This window comes from Vulpes lagopus, chromosome 8 (assembly GCF_018345385.1).
Source record: "Vulpes lagopus strain Blue_001 chromosome 8, ASM1834538v1, whole genome shotgun sequence".
NCBI lineage: Eukaryota > Metazoa > Chordata > Mammalia > Carnivora > Canidae > Vulpes > Vulpes lagopus.
In genome coordinates, this window is record NC_054831.1 from 85290212 (window position 1) to 85316854 (window position 26643).

Here is a 26643-nt window from a genome sequence, read left to right on the forward strand (position 1 = left end):
ATGGGAGACTTCTCTCAAGTCTTCCACACCAGGAGTATGAAATCCAAAGATGAAGACTGTATCACCATTAATAACTACTTTCCTTGATTCTCAAGAACACATAAAATCTGTAATGAATTTTCCTAATCAACACTTAACAATTCTATGTTTACAAAGTTTATGTTAACTACAGCTGGGTCTCTATAAATACTTAAAACCTGTATGAAAAAATGATTTCCACTGAACTAAAAGCTGCACCTGTGTAAAACTAAGGATCACACTCAATCAACGGTACAAAACATGGACCTTAGCAGTATAAAATGTGTTTTATACTTAGAAGTATAAAATGGGTTTCTTTTTTCTAATGGCGTTAAAGTATGCGGAATGGCTGAGAGAGTAAGACTTACCGGTAGCAGAATCCATTACTTAAGGTTTGGAGCCACATGATGTCGCTCTGTACCATAAAATTGATCTTACAGAGAAAGAAAAAATCTCTTCGGTTCTGATAAAGAAGCTGCATCCAGCATCCAGACACTGAGAAATGGAGAATACAGTGGCATTGGACTGAACAGTTAGATTTTTCTTGATTTTGAAACAAGATCCTTTGATGAAAACAAACCACTGCGGGCTGGAGATGGAGTTTTCCTGGGGAAGCGGCCAGGAATCCCGGCGTCTGTTGCTCTCTCTTCTGTTCCTCGCAGCCTGGAAAGCAGGGAGCGGCCAGGTCCACTACTCGGTCCCGGAGGAGGCCAAGCGCGGCACCTTCGTGGGTCGCATCGCCCAGGACCTGGGGCTGGAGCTGGCGGAGCTGGTGCCGCGCCTTTTCCGACTGGCGTCCAAAGGCCACGGGGACCTTCTGGAGGTAAATCTGCAGAATGGCATTTTGTTTGTGAATTCTCGGATCGACCGGGAGGAGCTGTGCGGGCGGAGCGCGGAGTGCAGCATTCACCTGGAGGTGATCGTGGACAGGCCGTTGCAGGTTTTCCATGTGGAGGTGGAGGTGAAGGACATTAATGACAACCCGCCTCTGTTCCCTGGAACACAAAAGAATCTATTTATGGCGGAATCCAGGCCTGTTAACTCTCGGATTCCACTAGAGGGCGCATCTGATGCAGATATCCAGGCCAACGCTATGCTGACCTACACGTTGAGCCCCAATGAGTATTTCTCGCTTGATAAACCGTCCGAAGACGAGAGGGTGAAACATCTTGGGCTAATGTTAAGGAAGCCTTTAGACAGGGAGCAATCTCCGGAACTTCATTTATTGCTCACGGCCACTGATAGAGGCAAACCTGAGCTGACTGGCACCGTTCAGTTACTCATCAAAGTGCTGGACGCCAATGACAACGCCCCAGCTTTCGACAAAACACTCTATGCCGTGAAATTACCAGAAAATGTTCCTAATGGAACGCTGGTAATGAAACTTAACGCCTCAGATTTAGATGAAGGCTCGAATGCGGACATTATTTATTCATTCTCAACTGATATTTTACCAAATGTGGAATCCAAGTTTTACCTAGATCCAATTACCGGAGAAATTATGGTAAAGGGATATATCGATTTTGAAGAAAGCAAATCCTATGAAATTCTTGTAGAGGGTATTGATAAAGGACAACCCCCACTCTCTGGCCATTGTACAGTTATGGTGGAAGTGGAGGACACCAACGATAATGTCCCAGTAATGGAATTCAAGTCTCTGTCGCTTCCAGTCAGAGAAGACGCTCCATTAGGCACAGTAATCGCGCTAATCAGCGTGTCCGACCGTGACTCTGGCGCCAACGGGCAGGTGACCTGCTCACTAACACCCCAAGTCCCCTTCAAGCTGGTGTCCACCTTCAAGAATTACTATTCGCTGGTGCTGGACAGCGCCCTGGACAGGGAGAGCGTGGCGAACTACGCTCTGGTAGTGACCGCACGCGACGGAGGCTCGCCTTCGCTGTCGGCCACGGCCAGCGTGTCCGTGGAGGTGGCCGACGTGAACGACAACGCGCCGGCATTCGCGCAGCCCGAGTACACGGTGTTCGTGAAGGAGAACAACCCGCCCGGCTGCCACATCTTCACGGTGTCGGCGTGCGACGCCGACGCGCAGGAGAACGCGCTGGTGTCCTACTCGCTGGTGGAGCGGCGCGTGGGCGAGCGCGCGCTGTCGAGCTACGTGTCGGTGCACGCGGAGAGCGGCAAGGTGTACGCGCTGCAGCCGCTGGACCACGAGGAGCTGGAGCTGCTGCAGTTCCAAGTGAGCGCGCGCGACGCGGGCGTGCCTCCCCTGGGCAGCAACGTGACGCTGCAGGTGTTCGTGCTGGACGAGAACGACAACGCGCCCGTGCTGCTGCCGCTGCCCGGGGCGCGCGGCGGGGGCGGCGCGCTGAGCGAGCCGGTGTCGCGGGCGGTGGGCGCGGGCCACGTGGTGGCCAAGGTGCGCGCGGTGGACGCGGACTCGGGCTACAACGCGTGGCTGTCGTACGAGCTGCAGCCGGCGGCGGGGGGCGCGCGCAGCCCGTTCCGCGTGGCGCTGTACACGGGCGAGATCAGCACGACGCGCGCCCTGGACGAGGCGGACGCGCCGCGCCAGCGCCTGCTGGTGCTGGTGAAGGACCACGGCGAGCCGGCGCTGACGGCCACGGCCACTGTGCTGCTGTCGCTGGTGGAGAGCGGCCAGGCGCCCAGGCCGTCGTCGCGGGTGTCGGCGGGCGGCGCGGGCGCGGGCGCGGGCGCGGGCGCGGCGCTGGTGGACGTCAACGTGTACCTGATCGTGGCCATCTGCGCGGTGTCCAGCCTGTTGGTGCTCACGCTGCTGCTGTCCACGGCGCTGCGGTGCTCGGCGCCGCCCAGCGAGGGCGCGTGCGGGCCGGGGAAGCCCACGCTGGTGTGCTCCAGCGCGGTGGGGAGCTGGTCGCACTCGCAGCAGAGGCGGCAGAGGGTGTGCTCTGGGGAGGGCCCGCCCAAGGCCGACCTCATGGCCTTCAGCCCCAGTGTACCTGACTCTAGGGACAAAGAGGATCTGCAGTCAGCAACAGGAGATTCCCTTTCAAAGGTTAGTTTTAAATATTTTTTATTTAATCTGAATTATTTAATCTAAATTTTTATTTTCCTTTTTTTCTATGTTTCTTCCTAATTAAAAGAAAGTTCAGAATGAAATTTCTGATGTGTTTCTTTACGTCTTATATATTAATTTTAGCTAATATCTTTTAGTATTATAGGGCTCCAAGGCAATATATGTTGTTTTAAAAATCTTCATTATTCATTTCATATTTATATAACTAGTATTATAAATTATGTGCGTATCATCTTCACCTATTTATTTTCAGTTGTAATCAACTTTTAAGAGAACATTTTCGTCTTATTTGCCTATATACATCGAAAATTGCTCAAATGTAATAATAGAACTCGGTGAATTATTTGAAAGTGAAAGCTTATGTTACTTCGATTTCTTTAAGAAGGTACTTAAATGCACCTCCAAATCACTCTCCCTTTTTTGTTCTTAAACGTACTGTCTTAATTTTATAGCTGTTATTAATTTTTACTTGTTTCCTAAACTATCTAAATGGAAGTGCACTACATGTGTTAGTGTGTGACGGTGTTTATATGTTCTTTATATTTATCGTTCATCATTCTATGGAATCATCCATATTGCCTTGTGTAGTTGGAGTTCATTTAATTTGTTTTCTCTCCAGTAGTTTTTTATGACCATAGTATGAGTTCATTATCTCACTGTTGAGGATTTTGCATTGTTTGTCCTTACATCTTTTTCAAATAATGTGCCATAAATATATTTTTAAAATGTTCAGTGCCTATGTATGCAGTTTTCTCTACTATTTAATAGGATTGAAATTATAGAACATAAAATATGTACACACATTCATCTTGACTATATCAGCCTTCTCAAGTGTTTTTACCCATTTACACTTGTGTTGGCACTGTACCGCTTTATATCATCTCCAAAATATGCCATTATCAGATTGTTTACATAGTTGCCATTTTACTGGGTATGTTTAGTGTTTCCATTTTATGTTTCCTGATTTATGAATGAAGTTGAGCCCCTTTCTTTATTATCAGCCATTTTTTACATCTTATTTTGTATAACAGCTGTTCAAGTCTATGCCTATTTTTTTTAAAGAAAGATTTTATTTACTTATTCATGAGAGGCAGAGAGAGAGAGACAGAGACACAGGCAGAGGGAGAAGCAGGCTCCATGCAGGGAGCCTGACTTGGGACTTGATCCGATCTGGAGTCTCCATGATCACACCCTGGGCTGAAGGCGGTGCTAAATTGCTGAGCCACCAGGGCTGCCCTATGCCTATTTTTCTATTGTGGTGCATTTTCTATTGTTTTTCAAATTTTCCTTTATTATGGATATAACACCTTTCTTGCTTATATACTCTGCTTGTCTTCATTAGTTTTTTTTTTTTTTTGGTGAATAAAATGTTTAAATTCTAGTTAAGTTCAATGTATCAATCTTTTCATCTTTATTTTGTTTAATGAAGGTAATTTTTTTGGTATTTTTTGTTCATATTCTTGTTACATATACAATCCTTTTCCAATTTTTTTTGTCTTTTATAACATAGGGGTCAAGATTCATTCCTCCTAAGTGACTTTCAACTGAAGCAACACTATTTCTTAAAAATACATTTCGTATGTTTTTACAAAATAATTTTCCATTCTCTAAGTCTGATCTTTTTTGCTGTTCTAATCTACTAGACTTTTTAAAAAACTTTTTATATCAGTGCCATGTTGCCTCTTTCACTTCCACCTAAATTTGTATATAAATTCCATAAGAACAATTTGGTGAGATTTTTATTTGGATTGCATTGAATCTATTTAGAAATGTGCAGCAGGGGGTGCCTGAGTGCCTCAGTCGGTTAAGCATCAGACTCTTGATTTCAGCCCAAGTCAGAATCCTGGGGTCCCGAGATCTGGTCCCACATCAGGCTCTATGCTGAGTGTGGAGCCTGCTTAAGTTTCTGTCTCACTAGCCCCTGTGCCCCTCCCCTACTCACTCCTGCTCTCTCACTCTCTCTCTCTCTCAAAATAAGAAAATGGCGGGATCCCTGGGTGGCGCAGCGGTTTGGCGCCTGCCTTTGGCCCAGGGCGCGATCCTGGAGACCCGGGATCGAATCCCACGTCGGGCTCCCGGTGCATGGAGCCTGCTTCTCCCTCTGCCTGTGTCTCTGCCTCTCTCTCTCTCTCTGTGACTATCATAAGTAAAGAAAGGTTAAAAAAAAAAAGGTACATATTAATATCGTGTGTTTTTGTATTGAAATATTATTCAGCTAACTTGTTAAAATCGCTTTTGATTCTAATAATTTATCTTTAGGTGCTTTGTATTTTTCAATATAGATAATCATGCTGACAATAAATAATGATAGCTGTAGCTTTTTCCTTCCCAATTCTTATTCCCATTATATCTTTTATGTGCTTTAATGGCATTGAATTGGACCACTAGTATTATGGTAAATAGAAATGGCAATAGTAAGCCATTTGTCTACTTATGAAGTCAAAGGAAAAATGGCAATAGTAAGCCACTTGTCTATTTATGAAGTCAAAGGAAAATTTTAAATAATTTATCATTGACATGCCTGAGTGGCTCAGTCCATTAAGTGTTTGCCTTCTGCTCAAGTCATGACCCCAGAGTCCAGGGATCAAGTCCCAAGACCAGCTCTGCTCCTGCTTTTCCCTCTGGCCCTCCCCTTGCTCCTTCTTTCTCTCTCTCTCCCCAACACTCTCCCAAATAAATAGATAAAATCTTGTAAAAAAATAATTTATCACTAATTATGTTTTGTATAGTTTTTAAAAAATCTTAAAAATTCCTATTTCTCTTCCTTTTTTGTTTTTATCTGGGTTAGTATATTTTAATTACTCATTTTCTCTATTATCTTTGCAGTTATACAGTACATTCTTTTGCTAATTTATTTATTGATTTCCTGGATTTTAAAAGCAAGCATCACTGAGTTTTTAGAACTTAAATTAGTGCTTTTACTGCTTTCAGACAATGCTAGGACCTTGAATAATAACTCTATTTCCTACTTTTGTTTGGTGTTATGTTTTTCAGTTTTACATTTATTTTAGGTACAGATTACATTATTATTATGTTTTGTACAGTTACTTTTGTTTTTGTTTCTTTCTGTAATTATTTTTATCCTGAAGAAATTCTTTAATATTTCCTTTAGTGGTTGAAAGAATTCTCCAACTTTTTTGCATATCAGAAATATGCTTATTTCATCATCACTTTTGAAAAGTAGTTTTACAGAGTTATAAAATTCTGGGTTTGAAATATTTTTTCCCAAGCACTTTTAAGATGACATCCCTGGAATGAATGCCATTCTTGAAATAAATGGCTGTTAAGATTATTTTCCAGGTAGTGTGCCTTTTTTTTTCTTTTCTTCCAGCTGTTTTTTATAATCATCTTTGTTTTTGATTTTCAGTTTCTTTATTATATGCTCAGTTTTAGTTTTCTTTGATTTATCTTCTTTGCAGTATTGAAAGCTTCTTGGATATGCGGCTTGGTATCTTTCATCAGTACAGAAAAATATTCAGCAGTTCACCTTCAAATATCACTTCTGCATCATGTTTTTTTACCCTCCTTTTCTGTAACTCAAGGGCTATGTGTGTGAAATATTTTCACCCTAGCTCTCATATCTTCTATGTTCCTTTCTTTTTTTTGAAGGTATTTTTGATCTTTTTATTACATGCTGGATATTTATTCTGACCAATCTTCTAATTTACCATTTTCCTCTTCTTACAGTCTACTATTAATATCATTAATGGAATCAAAACTTCAATTGTGAAAATTTTTAGCTTTAGAATTGTAGTTTTCCTTTTGAAAATAGATTTCAGTTTTCTGGTGAAATTCTTTAATGTATTTATTTCAATGTGTAATAATATGTAATCACAGTTTATTTGTGCTCTATCTAACCATAATAATTAGATAATATGTGTGCCTCTTTTCTTGTGATTTTTTTTCTCATTATGTTCTTGTTGGTAAGCTGGATCATTTTGTAGTGATTTCTGGATATTGTGCTTGAGAAGGTATAGTTGCTGTAGATGTCATTATAGTCCTTAAAAGATAGATAACATAAATATCTCACAGATACAGATTTAGGGCATTTATGGAAAAGTTTTAATTGAAATAAATATGTTTTCTTTTCCTTTCTTATCTATTTTAATGATGCCTATTATTACAAATCTTCTGAATATTTTTTACCACTCACTCTCTGGTTCTATTTTGTAGTATATGAAATACAGTTAGTAGAATAAAAATTTTGTACTTTATCTGAAATTTTGTTTCTTTCTCCTCACCAATAACTCATGAGAACAAAGCTTATTGAAGTTTATTACTGTTTAGTTACCTTTCTTTCTTTCTTTCTTTCTTTCTTTCTTTCTTTCTTTTTCTTTACCCTGGACACTGGCTAATGCTATAAGAATCTTGCACCTCAGCAAGTTTCTACTCACTTGACCTAGGATTTTAAAATTGAATATGACCTAAAAGATCATAATTTCCCACAATTAGATGATGAATAAACTGTGGCTGAGAGACATAAAACAACTTGCTTGAGGCCACATGGATATTAATTTGATAACAGATAATAGAACCAAAAGTATTAAATTTTAGCTTTATTGTCACTTTCTACTTTTAAATGAGCCTATTTGATGGTAATAAAGGCAATAGGATTGTGAGTAAAAACTATATATAATGTACTTTACTTTTTCACTTAGAAGTATTTTGAAATTACTCTCAGATTTTTCTCCCCAGGATGGATATAAATAATGAATATTTTAGCACAGTATTTTATACAGAATATGAACCATTAAAAAAGTAATGTAAAGATATATATTATATGCACCAATATGTTCTCATAATTTTTCATAATTAACTTTTTAGTCAAATTTGATACAGCTACCTAAATTATTTATAAATCTTTAAAAGATTTATAAAAGAATGCTTCAACTTCACCTGTTATTTCTGGGCAGTGTGGTAGACCTATGTAAATTTTTACAGAAAGAAGGGAAATATAACTTCTTAAAAATTAATTCTGGCAGTTTTTAAAAAGATTTTATTTATTTAAGAGAGAGACGGAGAAAGCATGAGTAGGAGATTTGGGGGAGAGGCAGAAGGAAAGGAATAAGCAGACATCCCACTGAGCAGGGAGTCTGACCTGGGCTGTGGACCTGGGCCTTTGGCCCATCCCAGGACCCAAGATCATGACCTGAGCTGAAGGTAGACACTCAACTGGCTGAGGCACCCAGGTGCCCCTATTCTGGAGTTTTGTAGGTAATGAAGGACATCTAGACTCCAATGCAAAATTAAATTTTCTAGTGTAACATTTTGGAATGCTTCCTATTAATTAGAGATGCCTCAAAACTCTATCTGGTTTTTTCAACCTAAATTCATTGTCAGTGAGGGAGTTTAATTTCTGTAACAAGGCTTAAATATAACTAAAATTTATTTATTTATTTATTTATATTTATGATAGTCACACACAGAGAGAAAGAGGCAGAGACACAGGCAGAGGGAGAAGCAGGCTCCATGCACCAGGAGCCCGATGTGGGATTCGATCCCGGGTCTCCAGGATCGCGCCCTGGGCCAAAGGCAGGCGCCAAACCGTTGCGCCACCCAGGGATCCCAAATATAACTAAAATTTTTAAAGAAACAAGCAAGTGAAAAGATCAGTTAAGGTAATATATAATAATTGATTGAAAGAATAGTTTGGAAAAAGATTTAAGGAATATTATCTACCTATGGAGTTGTCTATGGGATCAAGACCAGAGAATTTATAGTTGTTGAGACTTAACCTCCCCCCAAATAGTTGAACATTGAAAGACAAATGCAAGTGATAATTAAAAAACTTAATGTTATCTAACAGATGCGAGGATGGGTCAAATGTCAAGATTCTTGTTTTCTTTTGAAATATCTATATATTTATTAGAAAAAATTACAAACCAAAAGAAGCATGTCATACTGTTGGTGCCATTTTTTCCATTGTGCATATTTTCAAAACGTTGAATTACATACTGAAAATATCCTATAAGTCACCATGCATACATAGTTAACATACACTGTCAGGTTGGTTGTTAAATACTTTTTCCAAAAGTAAATTTATTTATACTGTGGTTTTGGAGTTTCCCATCAGTCGTGGTTCTCTAATAGAAGGCAAATCAACCTTAACTGGTGATATTTTCAACACATTTATTATCATTTTTAAACTGGTGTATATTAGAATGTTTTCAAATTATTATCAGTTGCAGATAATGATACGGATACAGATAATAAGAATCTTGAAAATTTATTAGCATTCAGATTCTTCAGTGTTTGGGTGATCTGAGTGCTGTGGGGGACATCATATTAGTAGGCAGAGTAAGAATCTTAGAAAAACTAAAGGGAATGATAAACGTACTGTTAAATATTATATAAGCAATGAAACAAGTATCATTATTGTACTTCTTTACTACTTTGAATACTGGAAAGCAAATGTATTTCAGTTGATTTTGTACTTTCTAGTAATTTATTCTTTTTCTTCCTGCTATTTATATTACTATTTTTCCACATTTGTTTTATACATTGACACAAAAATGATAATTCAAGTCTCACATACAACTTAAACCAAAATTAAGGGATATATTTGAAGTTTATGTTTTACATGAAAATGTGTCAAGTAATAAAATTATTGATCTCCTAGACCCAGTGTCTTCATAGGTAAGGAGGATTTTGTGATATTTAAGGAATTCTAGGGAGTATATAAACAAACAGAAGGTTAATTTTTTTTTCAGTGGAAAAACTTGGTGACATTTTCTTTTGGGAAATTTTCTTCTGACCATATTATAAGTAAGTCTATGTTGTATCATGCAGTAAATCAAACAATTAAAAAGAGAAAATTAACATAGTCCAGTTAATAATGTGGTTTATTTTCAATGTTTTAATTTTTACTGGAACCCAAACGTTTTATAGAGTAGTACATCTACAAAAAAATTAGTGTTTTGATTTGCTGCATAAAAGCAAAGATCTATACTGTCACAGTTTATATCAAATTTTTAAAAGATTTTATTTATTTATTCATGAGAGACACAGAGAAAGAGGCAGAGACACAGGCACAGGCTCCATGCAGGGAGCCTGATGTGGGACTCGATCCTGTGTCTTCAAGATCACACTCTGGGACGAAGGCAGGTGCCAAACCGTTGAGCCACCCAGGCATCCCTGCTTATATCAATTGTGATTTATCAGTAGTTGTAAGTTGAAAAAATGCTGCCTAGATGCATCTAATTTGAAAAATGGTGTCAAGATACTGACCAAAATTGGATATGCGGCTATTGGATATGATCTTGGCCTCTAGAAAATGTAAATTTCCACATTATCATTTTATAGTCAACATTAAAAGTATGTGATGTAAGGAGAAATTAAAGAATGGAGTTTTAGCCATTAAAATATCAGACTTCAAACCAGTAACTCTGACAAGAATGCTATTCAAATCGTTTGTTATTTTGAAAATAACATCCACAAAAAGCCAATATCAAATGCTTGCAAATAGGACTGTAAATTTGTTTCATGAGTAACACAGTAGTGTACAAACATCCCATGAAAATAATAGAAAATAGTCGAGAAATTGAATAATATATGTCTAAATTTTGCAGTAAATGAAAACTAATACCTTTAATTTCAGTTAGGAATTATATAAAGCCACTCCCTAAATAGAATAGACCAATACAAATTACTCTAATAAAGATCGGTGTGGCATGAACAAAACGTATTGATTTTGCACTGTTTTAATGAAAACTGATGTCTTTATTATAATCTTAGTGGTGTATTTAAATTAGAAATAAGGAAAATAAAGAATACCTAAAAGTCGCTGAAATTTGGGAAATATTTAACTAATGTAAGGTAGGTTAGGCATAACAAAGTAAAAACTCACCTTTTCATCCACATGGTGGCGCTGGAAACCGCAAGTTTGGTGGTTGGCTTTTTTTTTCTTCCCCCAATAAAGGAATACAGTGAGTTTATTTTCCTTAGAAAGGAGAAGGCTACTCCATTTTTTACTCTGCTGCTGAAACTGAAAAGGTGAGCAAATAAAACATTATGGCTAATTGGGAATTAGGTTTCCAAAAGCTATCGTGTGGTAGTGCAACACACATTTGAAAATTGCAACGAATTAGCGATGGTATATTCCCAGAGAAGTCCAGGTTCCTGGCGCCTGCTGCTCTCGCTTCTGCTCCTCGCAGTCCGGGAGTCCGTTAGCGGCCAGGTCCGCTACTCGGTCCCGGAGGAGACCAAACACGGCACCTTCGTGGGCCGCATCGCCCAGGACCTGGGGCTGGAGCTGGCGGAGCTGGTGCCGCGCCTTTTCCGACTGGCGTCCAAAGGCCACGGGAACCTTCTGGAGGTGAATCTGCAGAATGGCATTTTGTTTGTGAATTCTCGGATCGACCGGGAGGAGCTGTGCGGGCGGAGCGCGGAGTGCAGCATCCACCTGGAGGTGATCGTGGACAGGCCGCTGCAGGTTTTCCATGTGGAGGTGGAGGTGAAGGACATTAATGACAATCCGCCCAGGTTCTTCCGACAGGAACAAAGATTATTTATTTTAGAATCAAGAATAGTGGATTCTCGGTTTCCACTTGAGGGCGCATCTGATATGGATGTCGGAGCAAATGCAGAATTGAGATACAAATTAAATCCTAATGAATATTTTGACTTGGATGTTAAAGCAAATGAAGAAGAAACAAACATTTTAGAGCTAGTATTGAAGAAAGCAGTAGATCGAGAAGAGATTCAAGAACATCTTTTATTACTGACTGCAATTGATGGAGGAAAACCTGAACTAACAGGTACAGTTCAATTATTGATCAATGTATTGGATGCGAATGATAACGCCCCAAAATTTGATAAATCAATTTATAATATCCGATTACTAGAAAATGCACCGAATGGGACATTAGTTATTAAGCTGAATGCCTCAGATGCTGATGAGGGCATTAATAAGGAAATAGAGTATCTCTTTAGTAATCTTGTTCTTGACAACGTCAAATCTAAATTTATAATCGATTCGAATAGTGGAGAAATAAGAGTAAAGGGAGAACTGGATTATGAAGATTGTAATTTATATGAAATTAATATTGATGCTGTAGATAGAAGTCCATTCCCATTAACTGGACACTGCAAAGTAATAGTAAAACTCCTGGATGAGAATGATAATACCCCAGAAATGGTCATAACCTCCATATCCCTGCCAGTGCAAGAGGACGCTTCAGTAGGAACCATCATCGCCCTGATCAGTCTGTCTGACCGTGACTCTGGCGCCAACGGGCAGGTGACCTGCTCACTAACACCCCAAGTCCCCTTCAAGCTGGTGTCCACCTTCAAGAATTACTATTCGCTGGTGCTGGACAGCGCCCTGGACAGGGAGAGCGTGGCGAACTACGCTCTGGTAGTGACCGCACGCGACGGAGGCTCGCCTTCGCTGTCGGCCACGGCCAGCGTGTCCGTGGAGGTGGCCGACGTGAACGACAACGCGCCGGTATTCGCGCAGCCCGAGTACACGGTGTTCGTGAAGGAGAACAACTCGCCCGGCTGCCACATCTTCACGGTGTCGGCGCGCGACGCCGACGCGCAGGAGAACGCGCTGGTGTCCTACTCGCTGGTGGAGCGGCGCGTGGGCGAGCGCGCGCTGTCGAGCTACGTGTCGGTGCACGCGGAGAGCGGCAAGGTGTACGCACTGCAGCCGCTGGACCACGAGGAGCTGGAGCTGCTGCAGTTCCAAGTGAGCGCGCGCGACGCGGGCGTGCCTCCCCTGGGCAGCAACGTGACGCTGCAGGTGTTCGTGCTGGACGAGAACGACAACGCGCCCGCGCTGCTGCCGCTGCCCGGGGCGCGCGGCGGGGGCGGCGCGCTGAGCGAGCCGGTGTCGCGGGCGGTGGGCGCGGGCCACGTGGTGGCCAAGGTGCGCGCGGTGGACGCGGACTCGGGCTACAACGCGTGGCTGTCGTACGAGCTGCAGCCGGCGGCGGGGGGCGCGCGCAGCCCGTTCCGCGTGGCGCTGTACACGGGCGAGATCAGCACGACGCGCGCCCTGGACGAGGCGGACGCGCCGCGCCAGCGCCTGCTGGTGCTGGTGAAGGACCACGGCGAGCCGGCGCTGACGGCCACGGCCACTGTGCTGCTGTCGCTGGTGGAGAGCGGCCAGGCGCCCAGGCCGTCGTCGCGGGTGTCGGCGGGCGGCGCGGGCGCGGGCGAGGGTGCGGGCGCGGCGCTGGTGGACGTCAACGTGTACCTGATCGTGGCCATCTGCGCGGTGTCCAGCCTGTTGGTGCTCACGCTGCTGCTGTCCACGGCGCTGCGGTGCTCGGCGCCGCCCAGCGAGGGCGCGTGCGGGCCGGGGAAGCCCACGCTGGTGTGCTCCAGCGCGGTGGGGAGCTGGTCGCACTCGCAGCAGAGGCGGCAGAGGGTGTGCTCCGGGGAGGGCCCGCCCAAGGCCGACCTCATGGCCTTCAGCCCCAGCCTGCCTCATGGACCCAGCTCCGCAGACATTGTGAGTATTAAAAATATTTTTCAAAATAATTTTCGTTATAAATGTTTATTATTTCCTCTATTATTTTCTTCTTTTAAATTATGGTTTTATATATGATTATCGTCTAATCATTTTAGATGTAAATTCTGTATTGGTACTACTTCATTTACTTAAAATTACAGTTATGCATAGAATTCACTTTAATTGGTTGCAGATGATCGCTTTGCAGTAATGAATTTATTTCAGTAACATTCCCACTTTTAGAAGATTTTCTCATTATTTTTTCACATTTTTACATTTAAATTCAATTTGCCAACATTTTTAAACGATTTTAAAAGTTGGTGTGAATGTATTACTTTTCTTTGCACCATAAAAATTGTTTCCTGAATTAAATTTTTAATAAGCATTTTAATTTTCAATCTTTGGGAAATGTAGGGAGATACTTGCATGACATGTTTGGAGTTATTTACTTTCAAATCTCATATTACAACCACAATGAAGTGTTTTAATAACACTATGTCATTTTGCCTTTTCTTTTACATTAAATATCATTTTCTTAGTGTTTTTATTATTACACCAATTTAATTTCCTTTGTAAGTAACATTTGTACACTGAATGATTCTTTTCAGGTTTCTCTTAACGATTGGCTTTTGCATACTTATGATGAATTTGATATTTATGATTTTTTAACTGTAGGGACTTCATTTATCTTTGAATACGAAATACACTTACATGTTATGCGTTGGCTTATCAAAGCCACTTAATATACCTCCTTAACTATTTTTAACGTTCTTATTTTTATTTTATTTTTAAAAAGATTTTATTTATTCATGAGAGACACACACACAGAGAGAGAGAGGCAGAGACACAGGCAGAGGGAGAAGCAGGCTCCATGGAGGAAGCGGGACATGGGACTGGATCCAGGGACTCCAAGATCTCACCCTGGGCTGATGGCAGCGCTAAATCGCCTGGCCACGGGGGCTGCCCTAAGGTTCTTATTTTTAACTAATTTCTACACCCAAGGTCAGAATTTGAACTCACAACCATAAGACAAGAGTCACATGCACTACTGACTGAGTCAGCCTGGTGCCCAGTGTTCCTTCACTATTTCAAACATAGCAATTTCTTGGTTAGTTTTCTACAGTTATTTTTACATACAAATAAACACCTCTCTTCTTTTTTTTTTTTAAATTCCTCTCTTCTATTTTAAAACATAATAGTCATATCACTTTTCCTCTTGTTTTTTTTTACTGAATAGTCATGATATATCAGTATGTGAGGAGGTTTCTCATTCTTTTCCAGATTTATGATGCCCCATTTTGAGATATATCAATTTTTTCACTTACTCTAACATCAGTACTTAGTGAAACAGTGATTAACTTTTCTCTGACTTGTATTTTTTTGATTGACAAATTACTATATTAGAGGCAATTTTGAGCTTGGGATTCTCTCTCTCCCTCTGCCTCATCCTCCCCTTCTTGCCCCACCACGTTCTCTCTAATTTAAAAAATATAGGGTTACTAAGGGACACCTGGCTGGCTCAGTAGGTAGAATGCATGACTCTTGATCTCAGGGTTGTGAGTTTGAGACACACGTTGGGTGTAGAGATTATTTTTAAAATATGGCTACTTGGGCAGCCCGGGTGGCTCAGCGGTTTAGCGCTGTCTTCAGCCCAGGGTGTGGTCCTGGGGATCCAGGATCAAGTCCCACGTCAGGCTCCCTGCATGGAGCCTGCTTCTCTCTCTGCCTGTGTCTCTGACTCTCTCTCTCTCTCTTTGTCTGTGAATAAATAAATAAAATCATTTAAAACAAGTTCTTTCATGAATAAAAAATAAATAAAATAAAATGTGGCTACTTGAAATTCTTAATTGTCCATTGGCTTGCATCATATTTCTTGCAGAGTTTAGCAATGTGTAGGTCTTTCACAAACTTGGCAAAAGTAGACTGCCTGAAATTAAATAAAACCCAGCAATTTATTATACTTAGATAAGACTGAATCATTATCTAATACTGTTCTAAGCTTCAATAACAAAATTCACCAGCAAAAATCTTCTAGACTCTTTTAAAATGGGTCTTGCCTTAGAACCACAATGATGAGTTTATCTATGTGCATATGTATATATGTAATGACAGTGTTATGTTAGTTTCGGATGTACAATATTGTGATTCAGCACTTCTATACATTATTCAGTACTCCTCATGACAAATGTACTCTTAATCCCCTATTTCACCCATCACCTCATCCACCTCCACTCTGGTAACTATCAGTTTGTTCCCTATGGTTAAGAGTCTGTTTTTTGGTTTGTCTCTTTTTTTTTCTTTGTTCATTTGTTTTCTCTCTTAAATTCCACATATAACTGAAATCATATGGTATTTGTCTTTCTCTGACTTATTTCACTTAGTATTATACTCTCTGGATCCATCCGTGTTATTGCTAATAGCAAGATTTTTTTTATGGCTGAGTAATATTTCATTGTGTGTATATATATATATATATATATATATATAAAACATTTTCATTATCTATTCATCTTTTGATAGTCACTTGAGTTGCTTTTGAAATTTGGCTATTGTAAATAATGCTGCAGTAAACACAGGGGTGCATATATCCCTTCAGCATAATGTTCATGTTCTTTGGGTAAATGCCCAGTAGTGAAATTACTGAATCATGTGGTAGTTCTATTTTTAATATTTTGAGGAATATCCATAGAGTCTTCCAAAGTGGCTGCACCAGTTTGCATTCTCACCAACAGTGCATGAGAGTTCCTTTTTATCCATATCCTCACTAACGCCTGTTGTTTTTTGTGTCGATTTTAGGTATTCTGACAGGTATTCTGACAGGTATAATGTGATATCTCATTGTAGCTTTGATTTGCATTTCCCTGATGATGAGTGATGTTGAGCATCTTTTTATGTGTCTGTTGGCCATCTGGATATCTTCTTTGGAGAAATGTCTGTTCATGTTTTCTGCCCAGTTTTAATTGGATTATTTGCTTTTTAGATGTTGACTTGTATAAGTTCTTTATATCTTTGGATACTAACCCTTTATTGGATATGTCGTTTGCAAATACCTTCTCCCATTCAGTTGGTCATCCTTTAGTTTTTTTTGTTTCCTTTGCTAAGCAGAAGCTTTTTATTTTGATGTGGCTCCAGTAGTTTAAATTCACTTTTATTTTCCTGGCCTCAGGAGACATCTAGAAAAAATGTTGCCATAGCCAATGTAAAAGAAATTATTGCCCATGTTCTTTATTGTTTTTTGTTGTTTTTGTTGTTGCTTTTTGTTTTCAGATTTAAAAACCAACACCATGATACATAATCCCCTCTTGGGTGTGTTGTTTACCAAAACAATTCTTTTAAACAAAGCTGTACATTTGATTCTACCAGAGGCAAGATCTCTCTCTGTCTTAAATACACATAATTGTTTTTCTGCACTTCTTCAAAAAACAATGTGGGTCTAGAAGGTAATAAATATTCCACATTTCATACGATAAAATGTTTATTTCCTTTTTATTACTTGGGCTATTTCTTGCATTCTCACATGTATTTAATTTTATAAATATACTTGTGTCATAGTATTTAAGTATTTCTACTGCCCTATTACTTTGAGGAAGTCCTATAAATTGAGAGGGAATTCCCGCCACTAAATTTATAGTTAACACTTGTCAGCTTTTAAAAAAATTAAGTTAATTTACTTGTAAAATATAAATTCTTTGATTTATAACTAAAATATTTATTTGCTGGGAGAGGAAGCTGTCCATAAATTGATTAAAGTTTTTCTCTACACAGTCTTCCTTGATTGGAATGAACTATTTGAGGAAATAAATGAACAAATATGTAAACTGCTTCTTATGAAAAGACCAATATTTTCCTTTTCCATGTTTATTTAACAGGAAGGATTTCAGTAACATTGCATAATTTTCTACCAGGGGCCAATAAATAGGATTATTACAAATATCCCTATTAATTGGATTAGATATCATATCACTCTTCCAGAAATTGCTAGGAACTGCAATAGAGATTTGATAGTTAAATTTAATTAGCTAATTTTAAAGTTGAAATTTGAAGAGACTCTTCACATAGCTCAAAATGTATGAAAATCCTAACCACTATAGAAAACTTTCAACAATAAGACTACAAGCTAGGAGCACCTGGGTGGCTGAGTTGTTTAAGCCTTGGACTCTTGATCTCAGTTCAGGTCTTAATCTCAGGGTCTTGAGTTCAAGCACTGCATTGGGCTTTTTAAAAACTCTGCAAACTAATATATCTTTTTGTTAAGGCTTATCTTCTTGGAAGCAAAGGGAAATTTCATTTGGGGGGATATCATTGGTTAGCACATGAACTATTTATTTACCCAAAATGGCAGCAATTCAGTGATAGAGAGTATTACACAGATCTGGGTTAATTAGTTTAAGATGAAGCTTCTCATAGTATTAGTTGTATTAATACAGCTTCTCTGTATTAGTTGTCTGTGAGGATTTTACAAGTATATCAGAACTTTGGGGGGTGGGCGTTGGCATAAGACCATTTTAAAAGTCTTTCTTTGTGATTTTCATTTTGAGGAAGAGTTTGATCATCTCCAGCTGATGACATTACAGATGAATTTACAGTAAAATTGACATTTGGGCTGAATTTTGATGTCAGGATAACATTTTTACAGGTAAAAATGGAATTAATTTTAGAAACAACTTAAACAAAGGTTGTGCTAGAGAACGAAGACAAGGAAGTGATCTATATTGTCTCAAAACACATTGGAGAGTAGTTAAAAATAAGTAACACTGGAAATGTTGGGTTGTGATTGCATCTCAGGTCATGTAGAAGTGACTCTAATGTCATGGAATTTCTACCTTTAGTTGTTATTCAATAATAGCTGTACTGATGAAGATAAATATGGTGGTATGTGAAAAGACAGATCGACTGTTTGAATTGGGCAGGTAAGGGAGGAGGACTAATAAAAATTTCATATAGGTGACATGCAGAATGTTCATGCCATTAATGAAAAATGAGAATTTGAAGGGTTTGAAATGATGTCTCTTCATAAACTTCAAATTGTAATCAAATTATTTTCTGAGAGTCTCTAGCATGAATGGGGGAAAATGACAATTAGAGGGACACTTGGGTGGCTTAGTAGTTGAGCATCTGCCTTTGGCTTGGGGTATGATCCTGGAGTCTCCAGATCGAGTCCCACATTGGGTTTCCTGCATGGAGCCTGCTTCTCCCTCTGCCTAGGTCTCTGACTCTCTCATGAATAAATAAATAAAATCTTTTTTAAAAAAAGAAAATGACAATTAGAACCATAGAAGGGAGGGTGTCTAGGTGGCTCAGTTGGTTAAGCAACTGCCTTCATTCAGCTCAGGTCATGATCCCAGTGTCCTGGGACAGTCCCATCTCAGGCTCCCTGCTCAGCAGGAAGTCTGTTTCTGCTTCTGCCCCTCACCCCCTGCTGTGATCTCTTTCTCTCAAATAAATGAGATATTTTTAAAAAAGAATATGCACTAAAAATTTCACCTTCCATTATTAAGTAAAAGAAACAGTCTTGGGAGTATTTCATATTCATTGAACAAAGAAAGAATGGACTTTGATAATCTATAAGATTTTAGAAATATGGATAAAATTTGTTAACTTAAAATTATATTCTTGGGGCAACTAGGTATCTCAGTCATTTCAGCATCTGCCTTCAGCTCAACTCATGATCCCCTGGTCTTGACATCAAGCCCCACATCCGGCTGCTTGCTCACTGGGGATCCTACTCCTCCCTCTCCCTTTGCCTGCTGCTCCTCTTCCTTGTGCTCTCTCCCCGTCAAATGAATAAATAAAATCTTTTCAAAAATAAACAAAATTACATTATTTTCCCAGAGCAAAATATAATAGCATGCCCTATAACAGAAATATATGTATGTTCTTCTCTACACAGAGTGTAGTATAGTTTGCACTTTAAATTCCCAGACCTACTTCAGATCACAAATTTTCTGAACTGATTGATAACAGTAATTAAATTATTGGAAGAGAAGTTTTGTGATGAATTATCTGATCCCTCACCCTACTCTACACTAGTAAAAGAAATCAGACGAGATGAAACTGGCTCTGCAAATTGCAAATATAAGGAGATTTATATTAAAGTAAGGCAAAACCGGTTGTTTTTTTTTTTTTAACTTCAAGAACTACAGCTTAGCGCGATTATGTGAATTCATTTCTTACCTTTGTAGCCGCATGATGTCGCTGTCTACCATGAAGTTAATCTACTTATTACAGTATGCAAAATACATTCCTCCGATTACCTCTTGGTTCCACGAGTGCTCAGTAATCGCAGGCGCAGAAGAATTGCATTAACAGACTCGGGATCATACAGTATTTCATATTAATTTCGAGACAAGATCATCTGGTGGAAATAAAACAAATATTTGACATGGTTATTACCCTGGAAGGCCGACTGGGATCTCAGCATCTGCTGCTTTCGCTTCTGATCCTCACAGCCTGGAAGGCGGGGAGCGGCCAGGTCCGCTACTCGGTCCCGGAGGAGGCCAAACACGGCACCTTCGTGGGCCGCATCGCCCAGGACCTGGGGCTGGAGCTGGCGGAGCTGGTGCCGCGCCTTTTCCGACTGGCGTCCAAAGGCCACGGGGACCTTCTGGAGGTAAATCTGCAGAATGGCATTTTGTTTGTGAATTCTCGGATCGACCGGGAGGAGCTGTGCGGGCGGAGCGCGGAGTGCAGCATCCACCTGGAGGTGATCGTGGACAGGCCGCTGCAGGTTTTCCATGTGGAGGTGGAGGTGAAGGACATTAACGACAACGCGCCGGTGTTTCATTTAAAGGAACAAAGAGTGCGGATTTCCGAATCAAGGCTGCCAGACTCTCTGTTTCCACTAGAGGGCGCGTCAGATGCGGATGTTGGCTCAAACTCCATCTTAACCTATAAACTAAGTTCTAGTAAATACTTCGCCCTAGATGTGAAAACAAACAGTGATGACAATACACAGATTGGGCTCGTATTAAGGAAATCCTTGGACAGAGAGGAAGTTCCCGAACATAACTTACTGCTGACAGCCACTGACGAAGGCAAACCTGAGCTCACTGGTACTGTTCAGGTGTTGGTCACTGTGCTGGACGTGAATGACAATGCTCCCAGTTTCGAACAGACTGAATATGAAGTAAGGATCTTCGAAAATTTGGGTAACGGAACAGTAGTAATCAGACTGAATGCTTCTGATCGCGATGAAGGAGTGAATGGGGAGATTTCATATTCTTTTAATAGTCTTGTTCCAGCCATGGTTGGTGACCAGTTTAGAATAGATCCAAATACTGGAGAAATAGTAACTAAAGGGAATTTAGATTTTGAAAAATTAAATTTATACAAAATTCGTGTTGACGCGACAGACAAAGGTCACCCACCCATGGCTGGTCATTGCACTGTTGTATTGAGAGTTTTGGATATAAATGATAATGTCCCTCAGATTGCATTGACCTCCTTATCCTTGCCTATCCGAGAGGACGCTCAATTAGGTACTGTTATTGCCCTAATCAGCGTGTCCGACCGTGACTCTGGCGCCAACGGGCAGGTGACCTGCTCACTAACACCCCAAGTCCCCTTCAAGCTGGTGTCCACCTTCAAGAATTACTATTCGCTGGTGCTGGACAGCGCCCTGGACAGGGAGAGCGTGGCGAACTACGCTCTGGTAGTGACCGCACGCGACGGAGGCTCGCCTTCGCTGTCGGCCACGGCCAGCGTGTCCGTGGAGGTGGCCGACGTGAACGACAACGCGCCGGCATTCGCGCAGCCCGAGTACACGGTGTTCGTGAAGGAGAACAACCCGCCCGGCTGCCACATCTTCACGGTGTCGGCGCGCGACGCCGACGCGCAGGAGAACGCGCTGGTGTCCTACTCGCTGGTGGAGCGGCGCGTGGGCGAGCGCGCGCTGTCGAGCTACGTGTCGGTGCACGCGGAGAGCGGCAAGGTGTACGCGCTGCAGCCGCTGGACCACGAGGAGCTGGAGCTGCTGCAGTTCCAAGTGAGCGCGCGCGACGCGGGCGTGCCTCCCCTGGGCAGCAACGTGACGCTGCAGGTGTTCGTGCTGGACGAGAACGACAACGCGCCCGCGCTGCTGCCGCTGCCCGGGGCGCGCGGCGGGGGCGGCGCGCTGAGCGAGCCGGTGTCGCGGGCGGTGGGCGCGGGCCACGTGGTGGCCAAGGTGCGCGCGGTGGACGCGGACTCGGGCTACAACGCGTGGCTGTCGTACGAGCTGCAGCCGGCGGCGGGGGGCGCGCGCAGCCCGTTCCGCGTGGCGCTGTACACGGGCGAGATCAGCACGACGCGCGCCCTGGACGAGGCGGACGCGCCGCGCCAGCGCCTGCTGGTGCTGGTGAAGGACCACGGCGAGCCGGCGCTGACGGCCACGGCCACTGTGCTGCTGTCGCTGGTGGAGAGCGGCCAGGCGCCCAGGCCGTCGTCGCGGGTGTCGGCGGGCGGCGCGGGCGCGGGCGAGGGCGCGGGCGCGGCGCTGGTGGACGTCAACGTGTACCTGATCGTGGCCATCTGCGCGGTGTCCAGCCTGTTGGTGCTCGCGCTGCTGCTGTCCACGGCGCTGCGGTGCTCGGCGCCGCCCAGCGAGGGCGCGTGCGGGCCTGGGAAGCCCACGCTGGTGTGCTCCAGCGCGGTGGGGAGCTGGTCGCACTCGCAGCAGAGGCGGCAGAGGGTGTGCTCCGGGGAGGGCCCGCCCAAGGCCGACCTCATGGCCTTCAGCCCCAGTCATCCACCCTGCCTAGTAGTGGGTGATATGAATGAGCATCAAGATTTAAATGATGAGCATTGTACCAAGGTGAGTCTGAATTTTCATAATTAACAGTTAATACATACTTGAAATGTTAAATGTGTTTTCCTAGTATTTCTCTTTACATATTTTAATTTTAAAAATTTGAATAAATTTACTTCATATACATCTGTTCATTTTTTCTGTTAACAATTGTTATCTATTTTTGTTTGGTTATTAGTCTTAATATAACCTGGAATCAGACATTATATCTATTTGTGGTACATTTTTATTTATTTATTTATTTATTTTTAATTTTTATTTATTTATGATAGTCACAGAGAGAGAGAGAGAGAGAGGCAGAGACACAGGCAGAGGGAGAAGCGGGCTCCATGCACCGGGAGCCCGATGTGGGATTCGATCCCGGGTCTCCAGGATCACGCCCTGGTCCAAAGGCAGGCGCCAAACCGCTGCGCCACCCAGGGATCCCTGTGGTACATTTTTAAATTGGCATAAGTAGTAGCATTTTTTCTAATTAATTCTGTAGAATTTTCATTTCTTTACATTTGATGCAAATAGCAGTTAAATGGAAATTCAAGGGAATCTGCACTTTGGTCAAGGCAGTTCATAAAAAACCTGCATTCCTCAGGCACTCCAAGTCTCTTACGTTTGAATTTTATTTGGTGTGTTGCTTTTCATGGAGAGATATTTCTTCATCTTTCAAAAAAAAAGTTTTATAATAGAGGTGCCTGGGTGGTTCAGTGGGTTGAGTGTCTGCCTTCAGCTTAGTTCTTGATCTCAAGGTCCTGGGATCCATCTCCACCTCCGGCTCCCTGCTGAGTAGGGAGCCTGCTTTTCTCTCTCTCTCTTTGCCTGCTGCTTCCCCAGATTGTACTCTCTCTCTGTCAAATAAATAAAATAAGATCTTTAAGAAGTTTTTATTTAAATTCCAGTTAGTTAACATACAGTGTTATGTTAGTTTTAGTGATTTAACACTTTCATGCAACACCTGGTACTTGCTACACACAAGTGGACTCCGTAATCCCTGTCATCTATTTAACCCATCTCCCACGTATCTCCCCACTGGTAACCATGTGTTTGTTCTCCATTATTAAGAGTCTGTTTCTTGGTTTGCCTCTCTCTCTTTCTTTTTCCCTTTGCTCATTTGTTTTGTTTCTTAAATTCCAAAATGAGTGAAATCATATAGTATTGGCCTTCTTTGACTTATTTTGAGTAGTAGCATAATACTCTGTAGCTCCATCCACGTTGTTGAAAATGGCAAGATTTCATTCTTTTTTACACTTAGTAATATTCCATTGTGTATACCACACCTTTTTTTAAAAGTTTATTTTATTTATTTATTTTTAAGTAAGCTCTGCACCCAATGTGGGGCCCGAACTCATGACCCCAAGATCAAGAGTCATGTGCTCTACCAACTGAGCCAGCCAGGGGTCCCACATCTTCTTTATCCGTTCAGCAATCAGGGGACAGCTGGGCTGTTTCCATAATTTGACTATTGTGGATTATGCTGCTATAAATATCAGGTCGCATGTATCTCTTTGAATTAGTATCTTTGTGTTCTTGGGTAAATACCCAGTAATGCAATTGCTGAATCATAGGGTGGTTCTATTTTTTACCTTTTTGAAGAAACTCCATACTGTTTTCCAGAAATGGCTGCACCAGTTTGCATTCCTATCTACAGCACAAGAGGGTGCCTTTTTCCATCCTGGCCAAACACCTGTTGTTTCTTGTGTTGCTGATTTTGACAGGTGTGAGGTGATATGTCATTGTAGCTTTGATTTGTATTTCCCTGATGATAAGTGATGTTGAGCATCATTTCTTGTGTCTGTTGGCCATCTAGGTGTCTTCTTTGGACAAATGTCTATTCATGTCTTCCTCCCATTTTTAATGGACTATTTCATTTTTGGGTGTTGAGTTTTATAAGTACTTAATATATTTTGGATACCAATCCTATATCAGATATGACATTTGCAAGTATCTTCTCCTATACTGTAGGTTGCCTTTTCTTTTTGTTGATTGAATTCTTCACCTTCTGGGAGCTTTTTATTTTGATGAAGTCCCAATAGTTTATTTTTGCTTTTGTTTCCCTTGCCTCAGGAGACATATCTAGAAATAAATTGCTATGACCCATGGCAAAGAGGTTACTGCTTGAGTTCTCCTCTAGGGTTTTTATGATTTCAGGTTTCACATTTAGGTCTTTAATCTATTTTGAATTTATTTTTGTGTAAGAAAGTGGTCCCATTTCACTTTTTGCATGTTCTTGTCCAGTTTTTCCAATACTATTTGCACTTGATCTTAGCCAAAAGGCCGAGAAGCTATTCCAATACCATTTGTTGAAGAGATTTATCTTTCCCCCCATTGGATATTCTTTCCTGCTTTGTCAAACATTAATTGACCATACAGTTGTGGGTTACTTTCTGGGTTTTCTATTGTGTTCTGTTGATCTATATGTCTACTTTTGTGCCAGTACCATACTATCTTGATCACCACAACTTTGTAATGTAACTTAAAGTCTGGAATTGTTACCTTTCCAGCTTTTCTTTGTTTTTCAAAGTTGCTTTGGCTATTCAGGGTCTATCGTGGTCCCATACAAATTATAGAGTTATTTGTTCTAGCTCTGTAAAGAATGCTGTTGATATTTTGATAGGGACTGCATTAAATGTGTAGATTGCTTTGGGTAGTATTGACATTGTAATAATATTGTTTCTTCCAATCCATGAGTAGGGGAAATCTTTCCATTTCTTTGTGTCATCTTAAATTTCTTTCATCACTGTATTATAGTTTTCAGAATACAGATTTTTCACTTCTTTGGTTAGGCTTATTCCTAGGTATTGGCCTTCTCGACTGACTTATTTTGAGTATTCTTATTGTTTTTAGTGAAGTTGTAAATGGGATTGATTCCTTAATTTCTTTCTGCTGCTTCATTATTGGTATAAAAACGCAACAGATTTCTGTACATACATTGATTTTGTATTCTGTGATTTTATTGAATTCATGTATCCATTCTAGAAAATATTTTTGGTGGAGTCTTTCAGGTTTTCTATATAGAGTATCATGTCATCTGCAAATAGTGAAAATTTTACTACTTCCTTGCTGATTTGCATGCCTTTTATTCCTTTTTGTTGTCTGCTTACTATGGCCGGGGCTTCCAGTACTACATTAAATGATAGTGGTGAGAGTGGACATCTTCATCTTGTTCTTGACCATAGAGGAAAAGCTCTCACTTTTTCCTCATTGAAGATGATATTAGCTGTGGGTTTTTTCATAAATTACCTTTATTAATTTGAGGTAAGTTCCTTTTAAACCTCCTTTGTTAGGGGTCTTTATCATGAATGGACATTATACTTTGTCAGATGCTTTTTCTCCATCTATTGAAAAAAATCATATGGTTCTTTTTTCTAAGATTTTATTTATTTTTTCATGAGACACACACACACACACACACAGAGATGCAGAGACACAGGCAGAGGGAGATGCATGTTTCCTGCAAGGAGTCGGATGTGGGACTCAATCCAGACCCCGGGATCACACCCTGAGCCAAAGGCAGATGCTCAACTGCTGAGCCACCCAGGCATCCCAAATCACATGATTCTTACCCTTTCTTTTACTCTTGTGGTGTATCATATTGATTGATTTGTAAATATTGAACCACTTTTGCAACCTAGGGATAAATCTTTCTTAATCATCATGGATGATTTTTTTTTTTTTTGTCATGGATGATTTTTTTAATGTACTGTTGGATTTGGTTTGCTAGTATCTTATTGAGAATTTTTACATCAATGTTCATTGAGGATATTGGCTTATAGTTCTCTTTTTTAGTGGAGTTTTGGTATCAGGATAATGCTGGCCTCATGGGATAAGTTTGGAAATTTTCCTTCCTATTCTGTTTTTTGGAATAGTTTGGGAAGAATAGGTATTAACTCTTCTTTACATATTTGGTAGAATTTGCCTTGAAGCCATCTGGCTCTGGACTTCTGCTTTTTGGGAGTTTTTTTGGTTACTGATTCAGTTTCTTTGCTGATTATTTTTCTGTTCAAGTTTTCTATTTCCTCCTGTTTCAGTTTTGGTACATTATATGTTTCTAGGCATTTATCCATCTATTCCAGGTTGTTCAATTTATTGGCGTACAGTTTTTCATAATATTCTCTTATGATTGTATTTCTGTGGTGTTGGTTGTTATTTCTCCTCTCTCATTTGTGATTTTTCTTGTTTGGATCTTTTTCTATTTTCTTTTTAGTAAATCTGGCTAGAAGTTTATCAGTTTTATTAATTTTTTCAAGAAACAGTTTCTGGCTTCATTGATATCTTCTATTTCTTTTTTTTTTTTTTTTAGTTTCTGCTCTAATCTTTATTATTTTCCTGTTTCTTCTGGCTTTAGGCTTAATTTGTTGTTCTTTTCTAGCTCCTTTA

General features: G+C 40.9%; 3 protein-coding genes across 3 annotated transcripts in view; all 3 read left to right on the forward strand.

Annotated features, from left to right (window-relative positions):
* LOC121497767 (protocadherin alpha-3-like) overlaps positions 1-26643 on the forward strand; it is a 147430-nt gene that overhangs the window by 6359 nt on the left and 114428 nt on the right.
* On the forward strand, positions 533-16295 carry LOC121497768. The gene is made up of 3 exons (XM_041767487.1): positions 533-3013; positions 11064-13490; positions 16287-16295. The coding sequence occupies exons 1-3, from the start codon at positions 587-589 to the stop codon at positions 16293-16295; spliced, it is 4863 nt and encodes a 1620-aa protein (XP_041623421.1). The 5' UTR covers positions 533-586.
* LOC121496924 (protocadherin alpha-6-like) lies at positions 19873-22257 on the forward strand. Its single transcript, XM_041765818.1, is given in 2 exon segments — positions 19873-22158; positions 22160-22257. Coding segments are annotated over 2 exon segments (2355 nt in total). The 3' UTR covers positions 22229-22257.

Excerpts from the sequence above, each read along its gene's own strand:
- LOC121497768 (XM_041767487.1), top strand. The coding sequence starts at position 587 with ATGAAAACAAACCACTGCGGGCTGGAGATGGAGTTTTCCTGGGGAAGC. Across the intron at positions 3,014-11,063 it reads CAGGAGATTCCCTTTCAAAG|GTTTCCAAAAGCTATCGTGT; the intron begins GTTAGTTTTAAA and ends ATTGGGAATTAG.